The sequence below is a fragment of the Malaya genurostris genome, chromosome 2 (assembly GCF_030247185.1).
Source record: "Malaya genurostris strain Urasoe2022 chromosome 2, Malgen_1.1, whole genome shotgun sequence".
Lineage (NCBI taxonomy): Eukaryota > Metazoa > Arthropoda > Insecta > Diptera > Culicidae > Malaya > Malaya genurostris.
Window position 1 is genome coordinate 28,371,094 of NC_080571.1, and position 18,398 is coordinate 28,389,491.

The 18,398-nt window shown below is 36.8% G+C and overlaps 1 protein-coding gene across 3 annotated transcripts; it reads right to left on the minus strand.

Moving 5' to 3' along the window:
• Positions 1 to 2,130: 2,130 nt before the first annotated feature.
• On the minus strand, positions 2,131 to 16,749 carry LOC131430486 (uncharacterized). 3 transcript variants are annotated; one of them, XM_058595516.1, is made up of 2 exons: positions 16,732 to 16,749; positions 2,131 to 3,650 (listed from the first exon to the last, which is right to left on the minus strand). In XM_058595516.1, exon 2 carries the CDS (start codon positions 3,634 to 3,636, stop codon positions 2,269 to 2,271), a length of 1,368 nt encoding a protein of 455 aa, XP_058451499.1. In that variant the 5' UTR covers positions 3,637 to 3,650; positions 16,732 to 16,749; the 3' UTR covers positions 2,131 to 2,268. The 3 variants fall into 3 exon arrangements, with proteins under 3 accessions (XP_058451499.1, XP_058451497.1, XP_058451498.1); XM_058595514.1 differs by lacking the exon at positions 16,732 to 16,749 and adding an exon at positions 15,372 to 15,753; XM_058595515.1 differs by lacking the exon at positions 16,732 to 16,749 and adding an exon at positions 15,685 to 15,703.
• Between the last annotated feature and the right edge of the window lie 1,649 nt (positions 16,750 to 18,398).

Genomic DNA, 18,398 nt, shown 5'->3' on the forward strand with positions numbered 1-18,398 from the left:
CAAAAATACCTCTTCGCCGACTTATTTCTCAATATTTTTCCACGAAAAAATTACGAAATGTTGTTCGAATGATGCTTTTTATCATGCAAAACGTTTGATTTTTTTTTGTTGAACGATAGGAAGTCTTGGACATTTTGTTATAAATGAAAGTAATTTAAAAATTCCGCTCTCTGGCAACTATTATAATTGAATTTATAATTACGGTGGTATTTACCCACAAATTTATATAAAGGTTTGTATTTGCCCACAAATTCAAATTTTTAGTAAGGGTTATATCGTAAATTATGATGTATAATATCTTTCAAGTGAAAATGAAAAAAATATTTATTTTAACTGAAATTGGTTTCTACACTACACTACATATACTTGACGCAATAAGCGCTCACTAAGCATTATTTTATTTTTGTGCTGTTTTCTAGATGTTGAGAACTTCTTACGTGTTTTGTCCGAAAAGGCACAGGGCCATTACTGATTCTTTCTCCAATTTTCTCTGTCCATGAGCGGGTGGGGATGGTATTAGGTTGTAACTGATGAAGAAACATCAATTTTGCGAATTTTTTTAGAGCTATCATTCATGAAAATTAATTCAAATCATTTAGGTGTTAGCCAAATTTTGTGCTAGGGCACATAACCGTTTTTAATTCAAATGTTTTGCATAATACAAAGCATCATTCAAACAACATCATTCACAAAAAAATCCACCATTTTGATACTGCAAAGTAGCAAACAACGAAAAAGGGAACGTTGGGGTCTAGTAATTTACTTGTGGAAAAAGTGTGCAAAATTTGAAAAAAAATTGGTGAAGTAGTTTTTGAATGACGATGAACACCGACTTCCAAAACCTGCTTTCGAGAAAAACTATTTCAAAGTTTGGTTATAAAATCAAAGAGAACAATTTAATTTTCTAGAGGACGCATAGGGTCTAACACCTTCGAAAAATCATATTTTTTCTTTGCATTTTGATACAAAAACATTGATACATTTCAAGATATTTTGTCAAATTTTCATGTCAGTCGAGGCAGAGACAGTTACTTATACCGTTTTTCATTGAAAAACACTGGTGGCGTGGATTGCTCTGATTTTGTACTTTCGAGCAGAAATGCAATATTTTGACGGTGTTTCATTGCCATTTCTGCTCGAAAGTGCAAAACCACGCCACCAGTGTTTCTCAATGAAAAACGCCATTAGACTAATCATCTTAATAAAATTAGCAGAATTTTTTTCATCTAAGGGCTACACTAAACCTTTCTTATATCACTGATATGTAATTCAAATTCATAAAATTTCCATAGGGTCATGAGACCTTTCATTTTGTGTCAAAGTTTTGTTGAAATCGGTGTGGAACATCTCTGGAGAAAATGAAGTGAGTTCCATTTCGCAGATTTCGCCACTATTTTAGGTACTATCGATATCAGAACTCGAAGACTGGTATATCCAATATGAGTTTGTGTTGTCATCAACACTTGGTTTCACTGGTTTCTAACTAGCGTAAATGTATCTTACCAGGGTCAATGTACCTAACTAAGGCAAATAAGTCTTACTTAGAATGCCTAAAACCAGAGTGACGACAGATGTTTGTTTGAAATGACAGCGTTATTCCTAATGAGCCAAAAAAAACAACGTGAAGCTAACGAAAGTGTCAACATTTTGGATGAAATGTTTTGAATTGTTGCCGACATGACGAATGAGATGTCGTCACTTTGGCTTAAGCACTCCAATCTGAGTCAACTAAATGCACCTAACCGGTCGATGGAGTCGGTTACATTTTCGATTGCACGCATTTCAATTATGTTGAATCTATCGAACGATGTAGAACTATACTTTGCTCAACATAAGGTCTAGTTCATACAAACAGCACTTGCGAACTGTCGAGTACAAGCGAGTTCATTTTTGACACGATAAATAACTTTATGAACGGATGGTGAAATATCCACAGCCTACTACAATTCGGAAATTTTCTTGTGTAAGAGCTGTCAGCTCTTATAATGTTACTAACAAGTGATAGTTGATATAAAAAAATAATCGTTTTGGTAGCCGCTTTGGGATTGAAGCGCTAAAACTTAATCGATTGATTTTCTACATCATCAGGACGATAGGGTCCGATTCAATGGATTGAATTTCCCGAACAAGATTGCCTTTAAAATTTATCTTTATTGCATCAACCTTCAAATCACAAGCATCTACTACACTATCATCTTCTACGGCTAAATGTTACACTACAACCTACAAGTAAGAATAATTGCCATCATTCCGTTGGCCTCTCCCCGTCTAATGATATCTACTAAAATACGACCTGTCCAGCTCATGATGACCGCCATCCGAGTAGCTATTGGACCGACCACTGGATCCACCACCGCCACCACCACCATTCACCGAATATTGTCTACGGCCGGCCGAATTGCCCACTCCGGGAGATTCCTGCTGTGCAGCGATCTCCCGTACGATCTTGATCGGTGTCGAGCTGACGTACTTATCCTCCTTACGATCGCCCGGATTCCTTTCGTCATACTTGATCGTAGATGATGCCTTGTACGAACCCATCGGGGCTTTCGTCGGATAGAACGGATCGAATCGATTGCCGAACTTGTTGTAGTTGCGGTAGCGCAGATCCACGTTCGGAGGAGTTCGCACGATTTCCGGTAGATTGGCGTAGTAGATGATGCGTCGAGTACGAGGCGGCAGGTGTATTTGAGGGACGGGCGATGGCGAATCCATGACGTCGTTTGATAGCAGATAGTTGCGATCACGGTAGTACGATGGAACGTCGAATCGTTTGTCCGGATAGTAGTAGTAGCCGGGGAATGAGTATCTCGGGAAGTATGTGTCATAATCCGAATCGTATCTTCGCTGGTAGTACATGTCGTAACGATGCGGAGCCGGTGGATGCATCCGATCCATCATATCTCTGTGATATTCGTCGTATTTGTTGTAGATCTTCGGATACATCGGAGACTGCGAATGAGCGGGAAACGAGTCGTACATTCTCGGTATGGTTGGATATTCGTAGTACAGTCTAGCTAACGGTTTACGATACAACTCCGGAATGACTTTATCCTCTCGTTGCTCCGATGAATCACCTTTCGGCTTTTTCTGTGTGATAAAATTAACCCTCGGGGCTCTTGCCTTGATACCTTCGTTCATCATAGACGCTTCCGGTTCCGAATCCAGCTCATCCTCTGCCGATTGTTTCACCTGGTACGGAGTTTTTCCCCACGCTTCGATGGTTCGCTGATGCATGGTCTGCTTCTCAGCCTTGGGTTGTTCATCTGTAGATTTCGGATCCTCTGTGGTGCTCACGGCTTCATCTTTTTCCACACTTCGTCGACTTCGTTTCTCAGTGCGCTGATGGTCGGGTTTCTTGGAGATATCCTCATAGTACGACGGTCTAAAGTGGCTCCTCAGTCCCGGTGATTCCAGAACACGATACGGAACTTCTCGCTTGTCTCGAATCGCACGAGAGAAGAACGGTTCCAGCAGGCTACGTTGCTCGTAGAAATCATCTTCCGGATTGATTTCCGTTCCAGCCGACTCCAAATCGTAGCCATCCAGAATTTCCATGTCCTCCGGAATATGCATCGACTCGCTGACGGCAACCGCCAGGGCTAGCAGTAACGATATTCTTCGAAGGTGTGCCATTTCCGGTTGCAAACCTGAAACAAAACAAGCAGACACTGGTTAAACTGGAATTTGAATTTAAATTAGAATTTGTATTCATTGGCATCATTTGACTATTGTAATAATTTTAAATCAAGCAGTTGAACAATGCTGTGGGCAATTAATCTAAATTGAAATCTGATCGTGGGAAGCGGAAGACAAAAAAAGATGCAAATATACTTCATACACAGATAAAAATATTTTGTAAATTTACATCTTTTTAATGCACATATTTGGAGCAGGAAATTGAATACAAAGTTTCTTGACTTTTTGAATATACTGCAAAGACGAAACTTAGTTTTAAATTGAAAAATGGAAAACTAACACATTTCAATTTAGTTTTACATCGATGCTAGTGTTCAATCAAGTTTTCGATTCAACCAATGTCTACTTAACCTGACGAACGACCGCAACTATGTTAAAGCCAGGTATAAATAAACGCCATAAATTGAAATGATTATTGATTCATTTTTTTTCTGTGTATGCTAATAAAGGAAGAGGGATAATGACTCAAATGTAACTTTTAAATTTTCATCGAATGTCTTTCCATCGACGACTGTTACTTTGATCAATATTGAATTTAAGGTGCATGGCTAACGAATACTGCATGCTAGGACACACTAAATGTGTTTTCATGTAAATGTAAGTGTGTTCAAGTGGTGGCTACTAAGTTTTCTAATCGCGTTTTAATTATACTTTCAAATGTTGTTAAAATTTGTTCCCATTTTCCGAGATATTGAAGCATGAATATGAAGTATTCTTTAATTAATTTGCCCAATAACTATTAAGCTCATGAACATAAAAATATTCAACTTTCTACAACAATATGTATTTTGACAATTAAAATATATTAGTAGAAAACTTACGATACGATGCGGTGCCTAAGTGTTGCTCTCAAAAAAGTATAATTTCAATGTGTATCAAAACAGTTATTTTGAGTGATAGTGCAGCTGTGGCAAGTGTGTGTTGATTAGAAAAAAGTGTTAGAAGGGTTATTAATTGAATATTGTTGATTCGCAAAACTTAAAAATGTTCAAGCGACGGATACTGCGAGTTTACCGCTCAAAATTAAACAATGTCAACTGTCAAAATCGGGAATTTCAAAATTTACGATATATATTACGTTACAATGTTTCTGAAAATCAAAGTGAATATGTTGCAATCCGATTTTCTAATAAAAGATTTTTGTGAGCACACAAAAATTTTAAATAATTTCAATGGCTGTACAATAAGAAAAAGAACGTAAAATTATATGAATTTTATATACAAACGCATGGCAAAATAAACCAACTACAATTTAAAAATAATTGAATGCTTTATTTTTATTTTACAAAGCAATTAAGAACAAAAACATGGGGGAGAGGTAGCGATTAGTGCTCACCTAAGCTTTTTGAAGTATTACAAAAATATGACTTCGATTATCGATAGAATATTAAAATTTTAATTTCACAAATGGAGAACGGGTATAGCTTGATGGGTAAGTCGATGCCTTTCAAGCTGCCCACCTGGGTTCGAATCCCAACCCCGCACATAGGGCCAGAAAACTCTTCCGGCTCGAAGAGGTGAATGACCACAATGTTAAAACCTCTATAATCGAAACAAAAAAAAATTTCACAAACTTAGAATTATTTCGGAATGTATAGAATTCGAAAATTATTGGAATTCTCCATTAGTAAAATCCACTCAAAAATCTATCATATACTTGTTTACCAATTCAGAAAAAGTAGATTTACGAATTTAGCAAAAAAAAATCTCACGAAATTAAGGAACAACTGTTTTTATCCACTTAATGGTGTAATGATGCCTTACTCATATCTCTCTTATGCTCATATAAAAAAGGTATTCTTCAAACAATTTTGTTTGATTTTTGAAAACCATGAAAACTAGTGCATGAACTAGTGTAACCTACAGAATGAAACAGTTCTCAGATCGGTTAGGCCATCTTTCTCAGTAAAGTGAGTTCCACTATTCCAGGCAGAGTTCAAAATTGTCGCGCTTTCTCAATGAAAGAAACTATTCCAACAGTCTCATTTTCAATATTTTACTGTCTCATTCGTAAATGACCGACATCAGAACAAACGAAGAAAGACGAAGCATTCTCGTTTCTCATTGGAAGGGAGAATCAGCAGAATTTCAATTCTCATTCTTTCTTCGATGGGTTGAAATCTAATCTATCGCTTGGTTATAAAAAGTGACTAAAATATGCCAAATCGAAGTAATTACAGCCCAGAACTTCTTCGGAAACCAAAACTACAACAAATTCGAGTACCAACAGTTACAACTTATTGTGAAACCTTTTTCTGTCAATTTTCACAGCTTTGGTTGAATATCGACACTGCATACTATGGGATTTTCACTGAAAACTGCAAATGACTGAAAGAGTAAATGAAAGAAAAAAAGACACTTTGAAACTACTGTCCCGCTTATGTCATTGACTGGACATGGATTTCGTTCTCATAGTTTGCAAGCGAAGCTGAGAGTGACAGTAATTTCTTGTCATTTCCGTCTATTTTTCAGTCAATGAACATGACTTTTATTAGCTCTGATTCCAGGTACTTCTGAAACCCAATTTCGGCTTTGCAGCAGCCTTTGCGATTAGCACCAACAGGTTATCTACCTGCAGCTTACAGTTGTCTTCGTCTCGAAAAACAACCTCTCCGTTTGAATGCTTTTTACTGAATGAAACCCTGCACTTTGTTACTTTTGTATATGAAATTCATACTATATAGAATAGGAGGGAACTGGCATCACTGGAGAAGAAAACACAGTGCTTCTGTGTTGCTCTAATAAAAAGTGTTTTTTTCAGTGATTTTAGAAAGTTATAGTGAAATAAGTAGTTTAATTATTGATTTTCAGTGATGGTGAAGTCGTGCTGAATAAAGGTTTGGTTGAGGGTGCGACTGGCGTGGTTGGAAGGATATATTTTACCACACAGGAATGACTGCCGCCATACAAGGGAGTATTTTTTCTAATAATATATTTCTAAAGGGCTACGAAATGTATCCCTAAAGGGCTGTCATGCCAGATCTCTCTCAAACAGCGCTGCCAGTAATATCAATTTGTCTTTGTGCTATTTCCAGTAGTTTTTTTGTGGAATTATTTTTTATTTGTAGCTAATATTTTCCACTTGTTATAGCTTAGATTATAACGACATTTATTCTGCCGTGTGTTGTCCAATCATGCATATTCCGGACAACAAGCACGTAGTCGTGATGGACGCAAACGTGTTGATACTCGAAGGGGATGAGAACTAATGCGTTGTCGGATATGCCCCCATCACCTCATTTGGTATTTTCTAATCTTCTTTGTTACTCTCCGTTTTTTATTTTTAGCTTTGTTATTCTACGGTTCGCGTTTTTAGCGAATTTACTGACTTAGGCAAGCAAGAAGATAATTTTTCGGTAAAAGATACAAAGTCTACCGAAACAGTTAGAAAATTTAAAAAATAAAAATTCATAAAACAAGTTCTACAGATTGAATCTTTCATATGAGTTGTAATTCAAATTGCGTTGAATATTCTAATACTCCCTTTCATTCCTGAAACATTGGCCGATTCTTCAAATTCATCACAGGTAAAAAGTAGGAAGATGCATTTCTTTCTGGACAGGCCAGTTTTCAGGCTCTGTCCTAGGGATTCATAACCTAACATAAAGCACGTGAATTATGTTCGAACAATAGGTAATATTTAGCGTTTGAAATATTCGTTTGGGAAAGCAGACTCGACGTGGTTCAGGATCGCGTTTGGAATGGGTGCTCGTCTAAATGTGCGATGTCTACATGTTACACTTATTTCTAAAAAATTCGCGAAAGGTAGATGCATAAACGAGTGACTGCATACTCGACAGCCGTCTGTCCGGAGTTTTGTCAATTTCGGAGATTGACTGTTTTGTGCATTATATTGCCAGCACAAAGTAACACATAAAACGATAATACTTTAAAACATTCTTGGTAGCCGGCTACCCAGAGCAATAAACACATGATAACATTATTAAAACATTTACTAACAAAGTATCCTCTCCTGTGATGCATGTGGGAATGTAGAGGATTCCTCAGTTCTTAGTAGCAACATGCATCGAACTAACAATACAGTTTGCACAGTGTGAAACAATGTGTTATTCCCAAACATGTTACTTCAAAAAATCATTTTGCAATCTCAATTGGTCCAGATCAATAACGGAGTAGCAACACACGGGCGGTCTCTAATGCTAATGAAATTCATACTATATAGAATAATAGTTTTTAACCAAAAACATAACATATTGTTTATGATAGGATTTTCGTCATTACTACTACCATTATAATTAAACAGTAGGGTGCCAATATTTTGAAACCATCTTTAATTTCATAAAGAGCTAGGTGGGTGAGTGGTGCCGGCCGTCATCGGAAGTTATTTAGGAATTACCCTTGATTGTGCTAGGTAACATAACCAATTGTTACATTTCGGTTTAGCCTCGGCGGTTTATGTTGAACTGCAGGTGGCATAACAATTCAACATAAACTGCTATGCACTGACGAGTCTAAGAAGAAACGTAAAGATGATGGTAAAAGTTCGATAATTTTTCATTTTTAAAAATCACCGCACAATTTTTTTCTCAATTAAAAATTTCCTAAAATTGGCTGAAACGTTAAGATCTAGTGTCATCCAGAAAAAAATTTTTGAAAAAAATTCACCGAAATCGGAAATTTATTTTTTATGTCAAATATCTTAGAATTGCCTGAAACGTCGAGATAACACCAGATCTCCAGATGTTCGATATCGGAAATCTTAAAATTCAAAGTCCCAGAGTTGATTTTTTTTCAAAAAAAAATTCGAGATGACTCATGATCTCGACATTCGGTGAGGAAGCGCAAGAAAGTCTAAATTAATCAATACCCAAGTATAGGGAAATCCAATCGTTTAGTGAATCTGGATGAGGTATTCAAACGATTGCTGTTAAAGTTATACTATGTTCACACTGGCCGAAAATAACATGTTTTAACGATAGTAATATAAAGTTAAAACCGCACTGTTCACACTAAGAAAAATGGTTGTACCCATTTGCGTTGCCAGGTCATTTTTCCAAAAATATGTAGTCGGCGCAAAAATCTATCTGTATATCGGTATCAATATCTCTTCTACATAAGTAGTAGAAAAGGTGAGCGAAAAAAAGGTCCCACGACAACCTTTTCTCATGTCTATTCAAGCTAAAAACCAAAATCGGTACTTATCTGTGTGATCCGTGAATTATCGGTATTTTGGGAGTACATATCTGTATTGTGGTATAGAGGTCAGAATACCGAGAAATCGGTATACCTGGCAACGTTGGTACCAGTTTTCAGTTTTATTTTATTATGATTACATGGCTACTTTGATGGAAAACTGCTGTTGTTGAACAGCTTGTCAATTGACATAGTCGTAAAGAGTGAAGGAAAATGCTAGCAGGGCTGTGCTTAACTGACAATTCTATCATATTATTTCGGGAAAACATGTTTGAATGTGACGTTTCTGAATATGAAATAACGCAAAAGTAAAACATGTTATTTCGCTTAAAACATGAAATCGGAGTTATAACATGTTTTAACTCATAGTGTGAACATAGTATTAGATAATCCCTGTAATAGCATTATCAAATAGAGTAACAACCAACGTGAGTGAACTTCATCTTCCCGAATTTACACCTGAATTATTGTTAACACTCTAGAAGACAAAAATACCTTATTTTCATATATAGCTAATAAATGCCTCACATAACAGAGTATTTTTCAATAGAAAAACTCAACGTTAGAGCGCAATTTAAAAACAATTCGAAAAACATCTCCTCCGCCCTTTTTTTTAAAAACATGTTCGAAAGTATTTTCTGTCAAATGCAAGAAACGGTTTTTTTACATTTGCCTCAATGTTAGATATAGCAGTTTAAGAATAATCTGTTTTGGAACTAGTTTTGCTCGTAAATTCGGTTCAGAAAACGCTACCTGAATGCGCCAATCATAAAAAAAATTGGTTTTAACAAACTCTAAAAGATGTTCAAAGATACCTAATACGAAAAGTGAAAAACAAAAAAGGTAGAGCAAACAATCTGATTTTTTTGAGGAACACCCTAAGTTGCTCTCTAAAAATAGCTGTAACACTAAAACCATTGGAGATACCACAATGGTGTCTTCAGCGAAGCTGCTCGACATAAGTTTATCTACAATTTTACCTAAGGATGCAGTCCACTATCTCAACACATCCGGAAAATAAACACCTTAATAATAAGAGCCACCCTAATACCATGTACCCCAAAATATGGCTTATCTTTCACTGATCATTTATTTTGAAGACGTCATAGCTTTAAAGTGTGAATCTGGCCACTGCACAGTGGTCCGAAATGGGAAATTAGCGTGACAAAAATATTTTCACTATTAAATAATAGTTTTTTATAGTTGGTGTCTTCACAAAAGTTGTTTGTTATCAAATTGCGCTCCTTTTGATGAGAAATGTCACTAGGGTGTTCCTCATTTAGATTGAAATCTGAAATCTAACTTTCTTAATTGAACTCAAAAATGATTTTGTTGTACAATATAGTTGTAGGAAATTTTATTTTGAGCAACTTTGCTGAAAAAAGTACATCTCTAGCTTTTCATTTGATCGAGTTACATCAATTTTCCCGAATAAAAGTAGGGTGGATCCTGAAAATTAACTTTTTTTGCTCTAACTTTTTTGTGAAACGTTCTACGGAAAAGTTGTTTTCAGAAGCGTTGTAGTACTAATCATTGCGCACAATTTTGTTCAACCAAGCTTTTTCATATGAGCTACCAGTAAAAAGTTATGATTATTTTTTCATCAAAAACTAGTCAAGCTTCAAATATCTATATTTATTAGATTCCAGATCGATAAAAATGTATCATATGCGGTTCCTGAAAGGTCATAATATAAGTAAAAGTTTAAGAGAAAATTGAAAGGGTGTTATTTTTTCAACTTATTTAAATTAGTTTTAAAAATACCTTCAAAAAACTCAAAAACATTGCATAACTCTTAAACGCCTTAACGTATCAACATACTTCCTTCAGCAGAATAATAGTACCAAATTAGATCTGCAAGTGTTCCATACATTGCCCTTCCGAGAAATGAGAAGCACAAAAACTAAGACAGACATTAAAAAACCATTTTGTTGATGTTACACCAATTAGTTAAATCATCCAATTGTTCTTCTAGGAACTCTGAGTCAGCTTGAATGAAATATTTTAAAGTCATCGGCGAACCATAATTTCATACATTTGATCGAAAAATTTAGATACAATGAAAATGTAAACAGTCCAAGGTGACATCCTTGAGAAACAGAGGTAACAGCAAATGGTGAGGTTGTACAGTGCGACCAGTTAGATATATCTTCTTTCGATTTCCACATTAGAATGGGAAAACGCAATGATATAATTATATCGAAAAGTTTTTGTAATTCCTGGTAACAGCTCTGCTGAAATAGCTATTTGTACCACTCAAAATCGGAGAGCATAAAATCTAAATTTTGTCCTCTGAAGAAAACATTGGCCAAGGTGAAAATTCATTAGTTCGGCCAGCTCGACCAATTGCTGAAACGCTCGCCCATCCTCAATTTTTTAGGGTTCCATAAAACTCACAAGCTTCAAAAATTTGCAAAGAACAAATGTGAAATGATGTTTCTTGAAATTCATTGCAGCAATTTTTACCTTTTTTATAAATATAAAAAATAGGTATAGAATTCGCTCAAACTTTAGAAAATATTTCCGAGGCCCGGAGGGCCGAGTGTCATATACCAATCGATTCAGCTCGACGAACTGAACAAATGTCCGTGTGTGTGTCTGTGTGTGTTGTCAACTAAGTGATCGAGATCTCAGAGATGGCTGGACCGATTTTGATCAAACTAGTCGCAAATGAAAGGGCTCCCCGTCACCCTGAACGCTATTGAATGGTTTTGAGATCGGATGTTTACTTTTTAAGTTATACGAATCAGAACAAATTGGCTCAAGTTTTATGTCAAATTTTTTAGTTTTTTGACAGTATCTGTCACACTTGACCTTGAAAACAGATTATGTTTCTATACTTAGATTCCACACGGTAATAGCTATCGAACAAGCCATAGATTGTTGAAATCCGTCCATTTTCAACGGAGATATTGACATTTTTGTATAAGCGACTTTTCCCCCTATTCCAGCAGTAGGAGTTTTGAGCGCTGTCTGGCAAAGAAATGCTTGGGAGCAAAATAAAACACGATTTTTTATACTGTTACATACAATTGTTTCTAAGTACCAAAAAGACTGTGTGCAGCATCCTTTTTCATGACAATTTGCCTCGGACCGATTTTAGCACGGTTCGTTTTTGGCAACATAATCGTTCGAATATGGCATACATAGATGATACCAGCATTATCGAGTTGGAAGTAATTCCATAATTATATTGATTTAAACTATTTACAGCAATAAATGCTGGAAGAACATGACTTCCATATACCGTACGACTCAGTTCGTCGAGATCAGCAAATGCGTGTGTGACAAATAATTTCACTCAATTTTCTCGGAGATGGGTAAACCGTTTTCTACAAACTCAGATTCATATGAAAAGTAATATACTTCCAAACAAGGTTCCTGAATTACGTTTGGATCCGACTTCTGATTGTGAAAGCACAGGATGATATGTGAAATGAAATTTCATTTTTCTCGTAGATGGCTGAACCGATTTAGATTCAAATGAAATCTACGAATCATTTATGATTCAAACAAAAGGTCTTAAAATCATATAAAACATCTTCCTTTTTTTCAGATCCGACTTCTGGTTTAGGAGATACAGGGTGATTAGTATAAAAATGTCCATTTCACATAAATTAATCAGGTTTATCGCGTTTGCAGATTTGGATAGTCGATTACCAAATAAATTTATTTCAGTTTAAGAGGTATTCGTTTTTGGATTCGGAATGTACCCCCAAATTTTAATTCGCACTACAATTTCTCAAAGATGTCTACGCACTCCTTTAGGTGAATTTAACTGATTTCGGCTACACCGATTTTAGAATTCCGGATCCAGTTTCGAATCGTTTCTCAAAGCTAAATCATTTTCTCAAAAAGGCCAAATCGAACTTCTAAAACCAAAATTCAAATTAAAGGACTTAAGGTCCTGTACAAAATTGGTGTGTTTTGTCCGATTCTGGAATTACAGATGATGAGTTTTACCGGCTCTGGAAGTACCATAAATAATGACGAAAAACTCTAAAGTGGAACCGACTTCGACATCTCATGGAACGTTCAATCGATTGTCACACTTTTAGATTCAAATTCGATCCGATTTGCAGTTTCGACATTACAGAGTAATGAGTGATTAAAATCTCAAATTGTCGCTTAAAACGACGGCAATTAAAAAAATGTCATGAAAACTTTAACACCGAAGAATATTCATGCAAAAAACACATGCGGATTGATAAAAAAAAGGTATCATCTTACGGCTAGGTAGATTAAGAACGTTTTTTCATATGAAGCCGTTTATTCGATTTCGCACTGTGCCTAATTATGCTTTCTTTTTCAAGATAGTCGATGATAGTTCACCTCGAGTACATAAAATCCTTTTTATTGTGACAAAACAGTGTCGAACAGCTCTCTGGATCGTTGATGCGTTGTTTTGTTGCTTTTGTTCGATTGTGAACGACCCATTTGGAAAATACCTTTCATATGCCCGGGTTTTCGCGTAAGATCGTAGAAGCACTTCCAGTTGATGAATCATTTCAGCACATCTAATCTTACGAACTGTGATTTTGCGTTTACCCATCGCTTGATTTTATTCGGACGACTGTTTCATTCCACGTTTGAAATTATAGAACCACAAATCTTTGTTTTTAATGGATCCGTGTGGGTAACACTTCTCAAACCATTGCTGGACTTGCGGGGTTTTTCTTTTTGAAAAGTAATGTCTTATCAATACACAGAATTCGTTATTTCCATATTTTCATAAATGAATAAGTAACGCCACTTATGTTTGTGGTACGATTGAGTTGATAATTTGACACATGCCATCTGAAGGTTGACACTTTCGAAAAATGAGGTGAGTTTGACATTACAAACGTCATCTCTGGGTCATTCCCGGGACTTTTTGAACAATGTGTTATGTACTTCCACGGCTGGAGTGGTAATGGATTTGTTTTGTGCGCCGTTCGATTCGCACGAGGCACATTTTGACCGTTTTTAATTCGAGAAAATGCAGGGTGACACGCACGAGCTCATTACCTTCCCTCATCAACCCCAACAAACTAAACGGTCAAGGTAACTAAAGTTCTCAAAGAATTAATTTCGAAAATTCGCACACACGAATAAGTTTATACGGAACAAGGCAAGACTGCTTCCTAAATATTCAAAACAAATATTGGCAGTGATCTTGAAACGAGTTGAGAACACACAGTAGTTTCATGTCGTATTTAATATTTAAACGCGCAATTTAGTTTTATAATAAAATACCGAAAACGCTTCAAACTTGGAACATGTTTCACCTGCTCTGGTCAATCGTAAACTCTGTACAAAAGAACAAGGGGAAGTAGTGAAACGGAAGGTTCCTGATATTCGCATTGCTTAAAAAAAGCATGAGTGTTGGAATAAAGACATAACTTGAATTTTGTTATGAAACATTTAAACTATTTACACTTATTTTACCAATTTTTGATCGTAACACCACCTCATCTGCTCACTAATCGATCGGGTTGATCCCGGATTGTATTTAACAATGATATATTGAAAAGTTCCCCACATGACTATATAATCTTGCCATGAATACATTTGCTCAAAGCCTTTTTCAGAAAGATGTTTTTAAGTAGCGAAACCCTCTTTTTGCGACTCACTGCCCACCTTTTAACGAATTCGAGTTTAATGCCCGTTGGTGGGCTGTAAGGACCAATTTTGGAATCCCTGAATTATACACTGTGTACAATTAAAGCAGATCTATTTGTGTCTTCCTTTTTATGTGTCCCCATATAACATGAAAAGCTATCATATATTCCAACCCTGAAACTACAGGGTGAGCCATTGAAAGTGGAACCTATTTCTTGAAAATGATATCGCGTAAATGACCACCTTAAGCCTTTAGTACAAAACGTGTTCTTTTTTCGGCTTTTTCCGTCGTTTTGGATTTCAAATAACCTCTGAAAACAGTCTGTGGCATCAAATCGGGTGTTTCCGGGGGCTAGTCAAATGCACTGTTTTTCGATATGTATAGCATGTTGCACCGTCCTGTTGAAACCAGTAACCATTCAAACCATTTTCATGAACATCACAAATTCATTTATCATGGCTCGATAATGATCGCCATTAACAGTTTTCGTTTTTCCATCATCGTCTTGGAAAAAAGCATGGAAAATAGTACCGTCATTTTTGCTTATTAACATGATGATTTTTCGCCAAAAGTTGGCCTCGTTCTCGGCGTAAAGCGCGTTCTGTGGTAAAATGTCATTGGTCGATCTAAAAATTCTGTCAAAAGTTATTAAGTTGCCGATGCTTCCACTTTAAATGACTCATCTACCTACTAGAGATGATCGGTTTTCGAGTATATGCGCTCGAAACCTGACCAGATATTGGTTGAGTTCGGGTTCAGAAAAAATATGTTTGTCGGGTCCGGGTCGGGTGACGGGTGACGATTTTTTCATTATAAACAGGTACGGGTAGAGTTCGGGTTCAAAAATTTGGTCGGAAATCTCTACTACCTATTACGTAAAAACTGAGATGTCTGTGTACTAAGTTATTTTACTCACATCGATTTCTGAACTTTCTTCAGGTATATTTTTACTCTTTCACTCGTTTTATCTCGTATAGAAGACGTTTCCGATCAGGTGACTATTTACTTGTGTGACCCCTCAATGTAAAATCCGTCATTGTATTGATGTTGAATAAACACACAAAACTCTGATAAATCATAAACACGTCAATAGCGTCACTTTCAATATTTGTAGTCTTAGAAAAACTAAACAATTAGGCTTCGCTCAAAACAGTCCAACACTAATTTTCACTAGCCAAATTTCACCTACTTTCACCTAATCTGAACTTGCATGTGAAATTTTGTTTTACCTTTGCGATTAGCGAAAAACCACAGAACATCCGTACCGTACCGAACATCAAACGCAACTAACCGTCAAACGTCAGCATCGTCATCACTGTGAACTGCGGAAAGAATAGGAACTTGTCGAACAAAAGTCATCAAACTATGCATATCCAAACGAACTGAACCTAAACTAAACGCAACCTCAGTCAAACAGAGTCAAATGAGGGGGGCCATGGGTGAGTTATTTTCCCGTACTTTACACAAAAGTGGATTTTCCGCTTACAATAGACCTCGGATTTCCATATTCGTGCGATTGCCGCATACCAGAACCAGAACACACGGCGTCATTCGGCCGAGATTATCGGCAGGTGTAGACGGTGTAGATCACGTGACACCGCACCCTAGAAGTGTCGGGAATGTTGAGGGAAAATTCTAGAGCCCAATTTGGGCGTATTTCACATTTCACCTCGCTGTTGCAAACTTTCTGAACGGAACTGTTCCGTTCAGAGGAACAAATCAACAACGATCAAATCATCCGACTTTGTGGCAAAGGCCTGTTCAAAAGCAGACTACGCGCTCCAAGCATGCTTTGCTGCACTCTACAAACAACCAGAAACGGTTTTTGAACCAATTGAAACCAAACCGACGGAACAATGTATGACAACATGTCGAAACCGAGCATGACTTACTCGTAGCAACCCGTTTCGTAGCAGAACACGACCCACTCTGCGCAGTAACCTAGGCAACGCACCTCAATTTGTCACCTGAAGCGTGAATCCGCAAACAACGCGCATCGTGAACCGCATGCTTAGAACTAGAACTCCGTATTCTGGCGCGATTAAGTGGTGCAACACGCGTGTTATTTCAATCGTGTCATATAACTGCCTCCCCCGCACATGTTTCAGACCATCGTCCAATATTAAACCCGTACATCAACCTATTTTGAATACAATATCATCGCTTAGATGTGTTTGTGTGGGTTTTTATCTAGTGCTTAGCTTCCATCGTTTCCATGTGGAATCGGAAGGCTGATTGATTGTCGGCGAATGAACATAAATTCGATACATACTTACATATGTAGGTGCAAATATGTCGAAGTTTTTCCGCGATAAATTTCCCGGACAAATGAGCGGCAGCCTGGTTTAGAATCGCAACCCGATAATGAGATGCATCTGGTCGATAGAGTTGCATCTGATGGTCCCCCTTCCAACAACTACTGGCTCTCAATTCGGATGTCAATGAGTTTTTGCATAAAATTAATGGGGCACGACCAGAGGTTACTTTGTTTCGATAAACTCACCTGTCAGCGGCGTCGTCACCGTGAGAGAGAGAGAGAAAGGTCCGAGAACGAGAGTGACATTTTTGTTTGTTTTCAGTTTGATAGATGAAAGTGGAAGTGTTTTGCATTTGGTGTAATTCTATTCTTATTGTAATGATTTTGCAATTAGTTGATGCATTACGCAAGATAGACAATAATATGTGAATAATTTTCTGTTGTATGTTTATGTACGCTTGTGATAAACTGTTGAACTATTCAGTGTGATTTACTCATTTGAGCTTCTTCAAACATTGGTTTAAAATCATCAACACTGAGCTGAGCTGAGTTGAAGTAGATCCACAGACTAACAGACAGGACACTCAAATTAGATTCTTCAATTATTTTAACGGTCATTTCGAATATTCCTTTATTTGGGACAGTACTCACATGTGTCATGATGGCGCCACGTTACCCTATCAAAAACATCCTGTCTGTCATCTAGACTGTGTTTATTTTTTTCATTTATCAACAGAGTTGCCAATTATACAGAATTACCTGTAATGTATTGTTTTGTATACGTCCATGCGAATTCCATGCAGGATACAGATTTAATACATATGCCAAAACTATATACATAATTGTGCCTACTTCTCATCCTCCAACGCAATACAAAATCGAACCCGTTTTGTTACAATATTTACTTGCCTCTGGTCTGCCGCCACTCAATTTCGGGTGAAAACTACCAACACAATAAAAATAGTCTAGATGAACAACGCTGAGTCAAATAAATGGTTACCTTCCAACATCGTGAAAAAGTTAAATATATTATCAACGTAATCCAATAATTCATTGTGATTATTCATTCTCAAATATTTGGATGAAATCAGGCATCCCTGCAAGCAGCTGATCGGTGTTGACAAACGAGGGGAAACCAACTAGTAAAAAAAAACTTGTACATAACACAGAGGGTGTACAGATAGTAAATAGTTCGCGCAGTACAATATAGATGGAACTAGTGCATCACGAACAATTATTTTTATAAGAATTTACTCATACTGTCATGTCTGTTAGTCTGTGGTATCGCCCATAGTTGCACTTCGTGATTAACCGAATGAGTGGAAATGTACAATGAACCAAGAAAATGAAGCTTGGGAGAAGCAAATCATTTTCACTGTACATACTCACTCACTCCTAACTTTTTATTAAATGATCAATAACGACGCTGGCTACGCCCAAAGGCTGTGCTACTGAGGGAAAGGAAGGGATGTTAGTCCGATACTCGGTGTTTCTAGAGACCACGAGTACCACTGTATCTCCACGAGCATCACTGTATGTTAATATTATTAGCTGTTTTTATAGATGATATTACTCCACCACGACGGTATTGCTGAATAAATTTCAAATACATCACGAAGCATGGAGTTTCAATGCGACCGACGAAATAAACTCACCTAGCGAGCCTAAAACTATTGATACCGGATA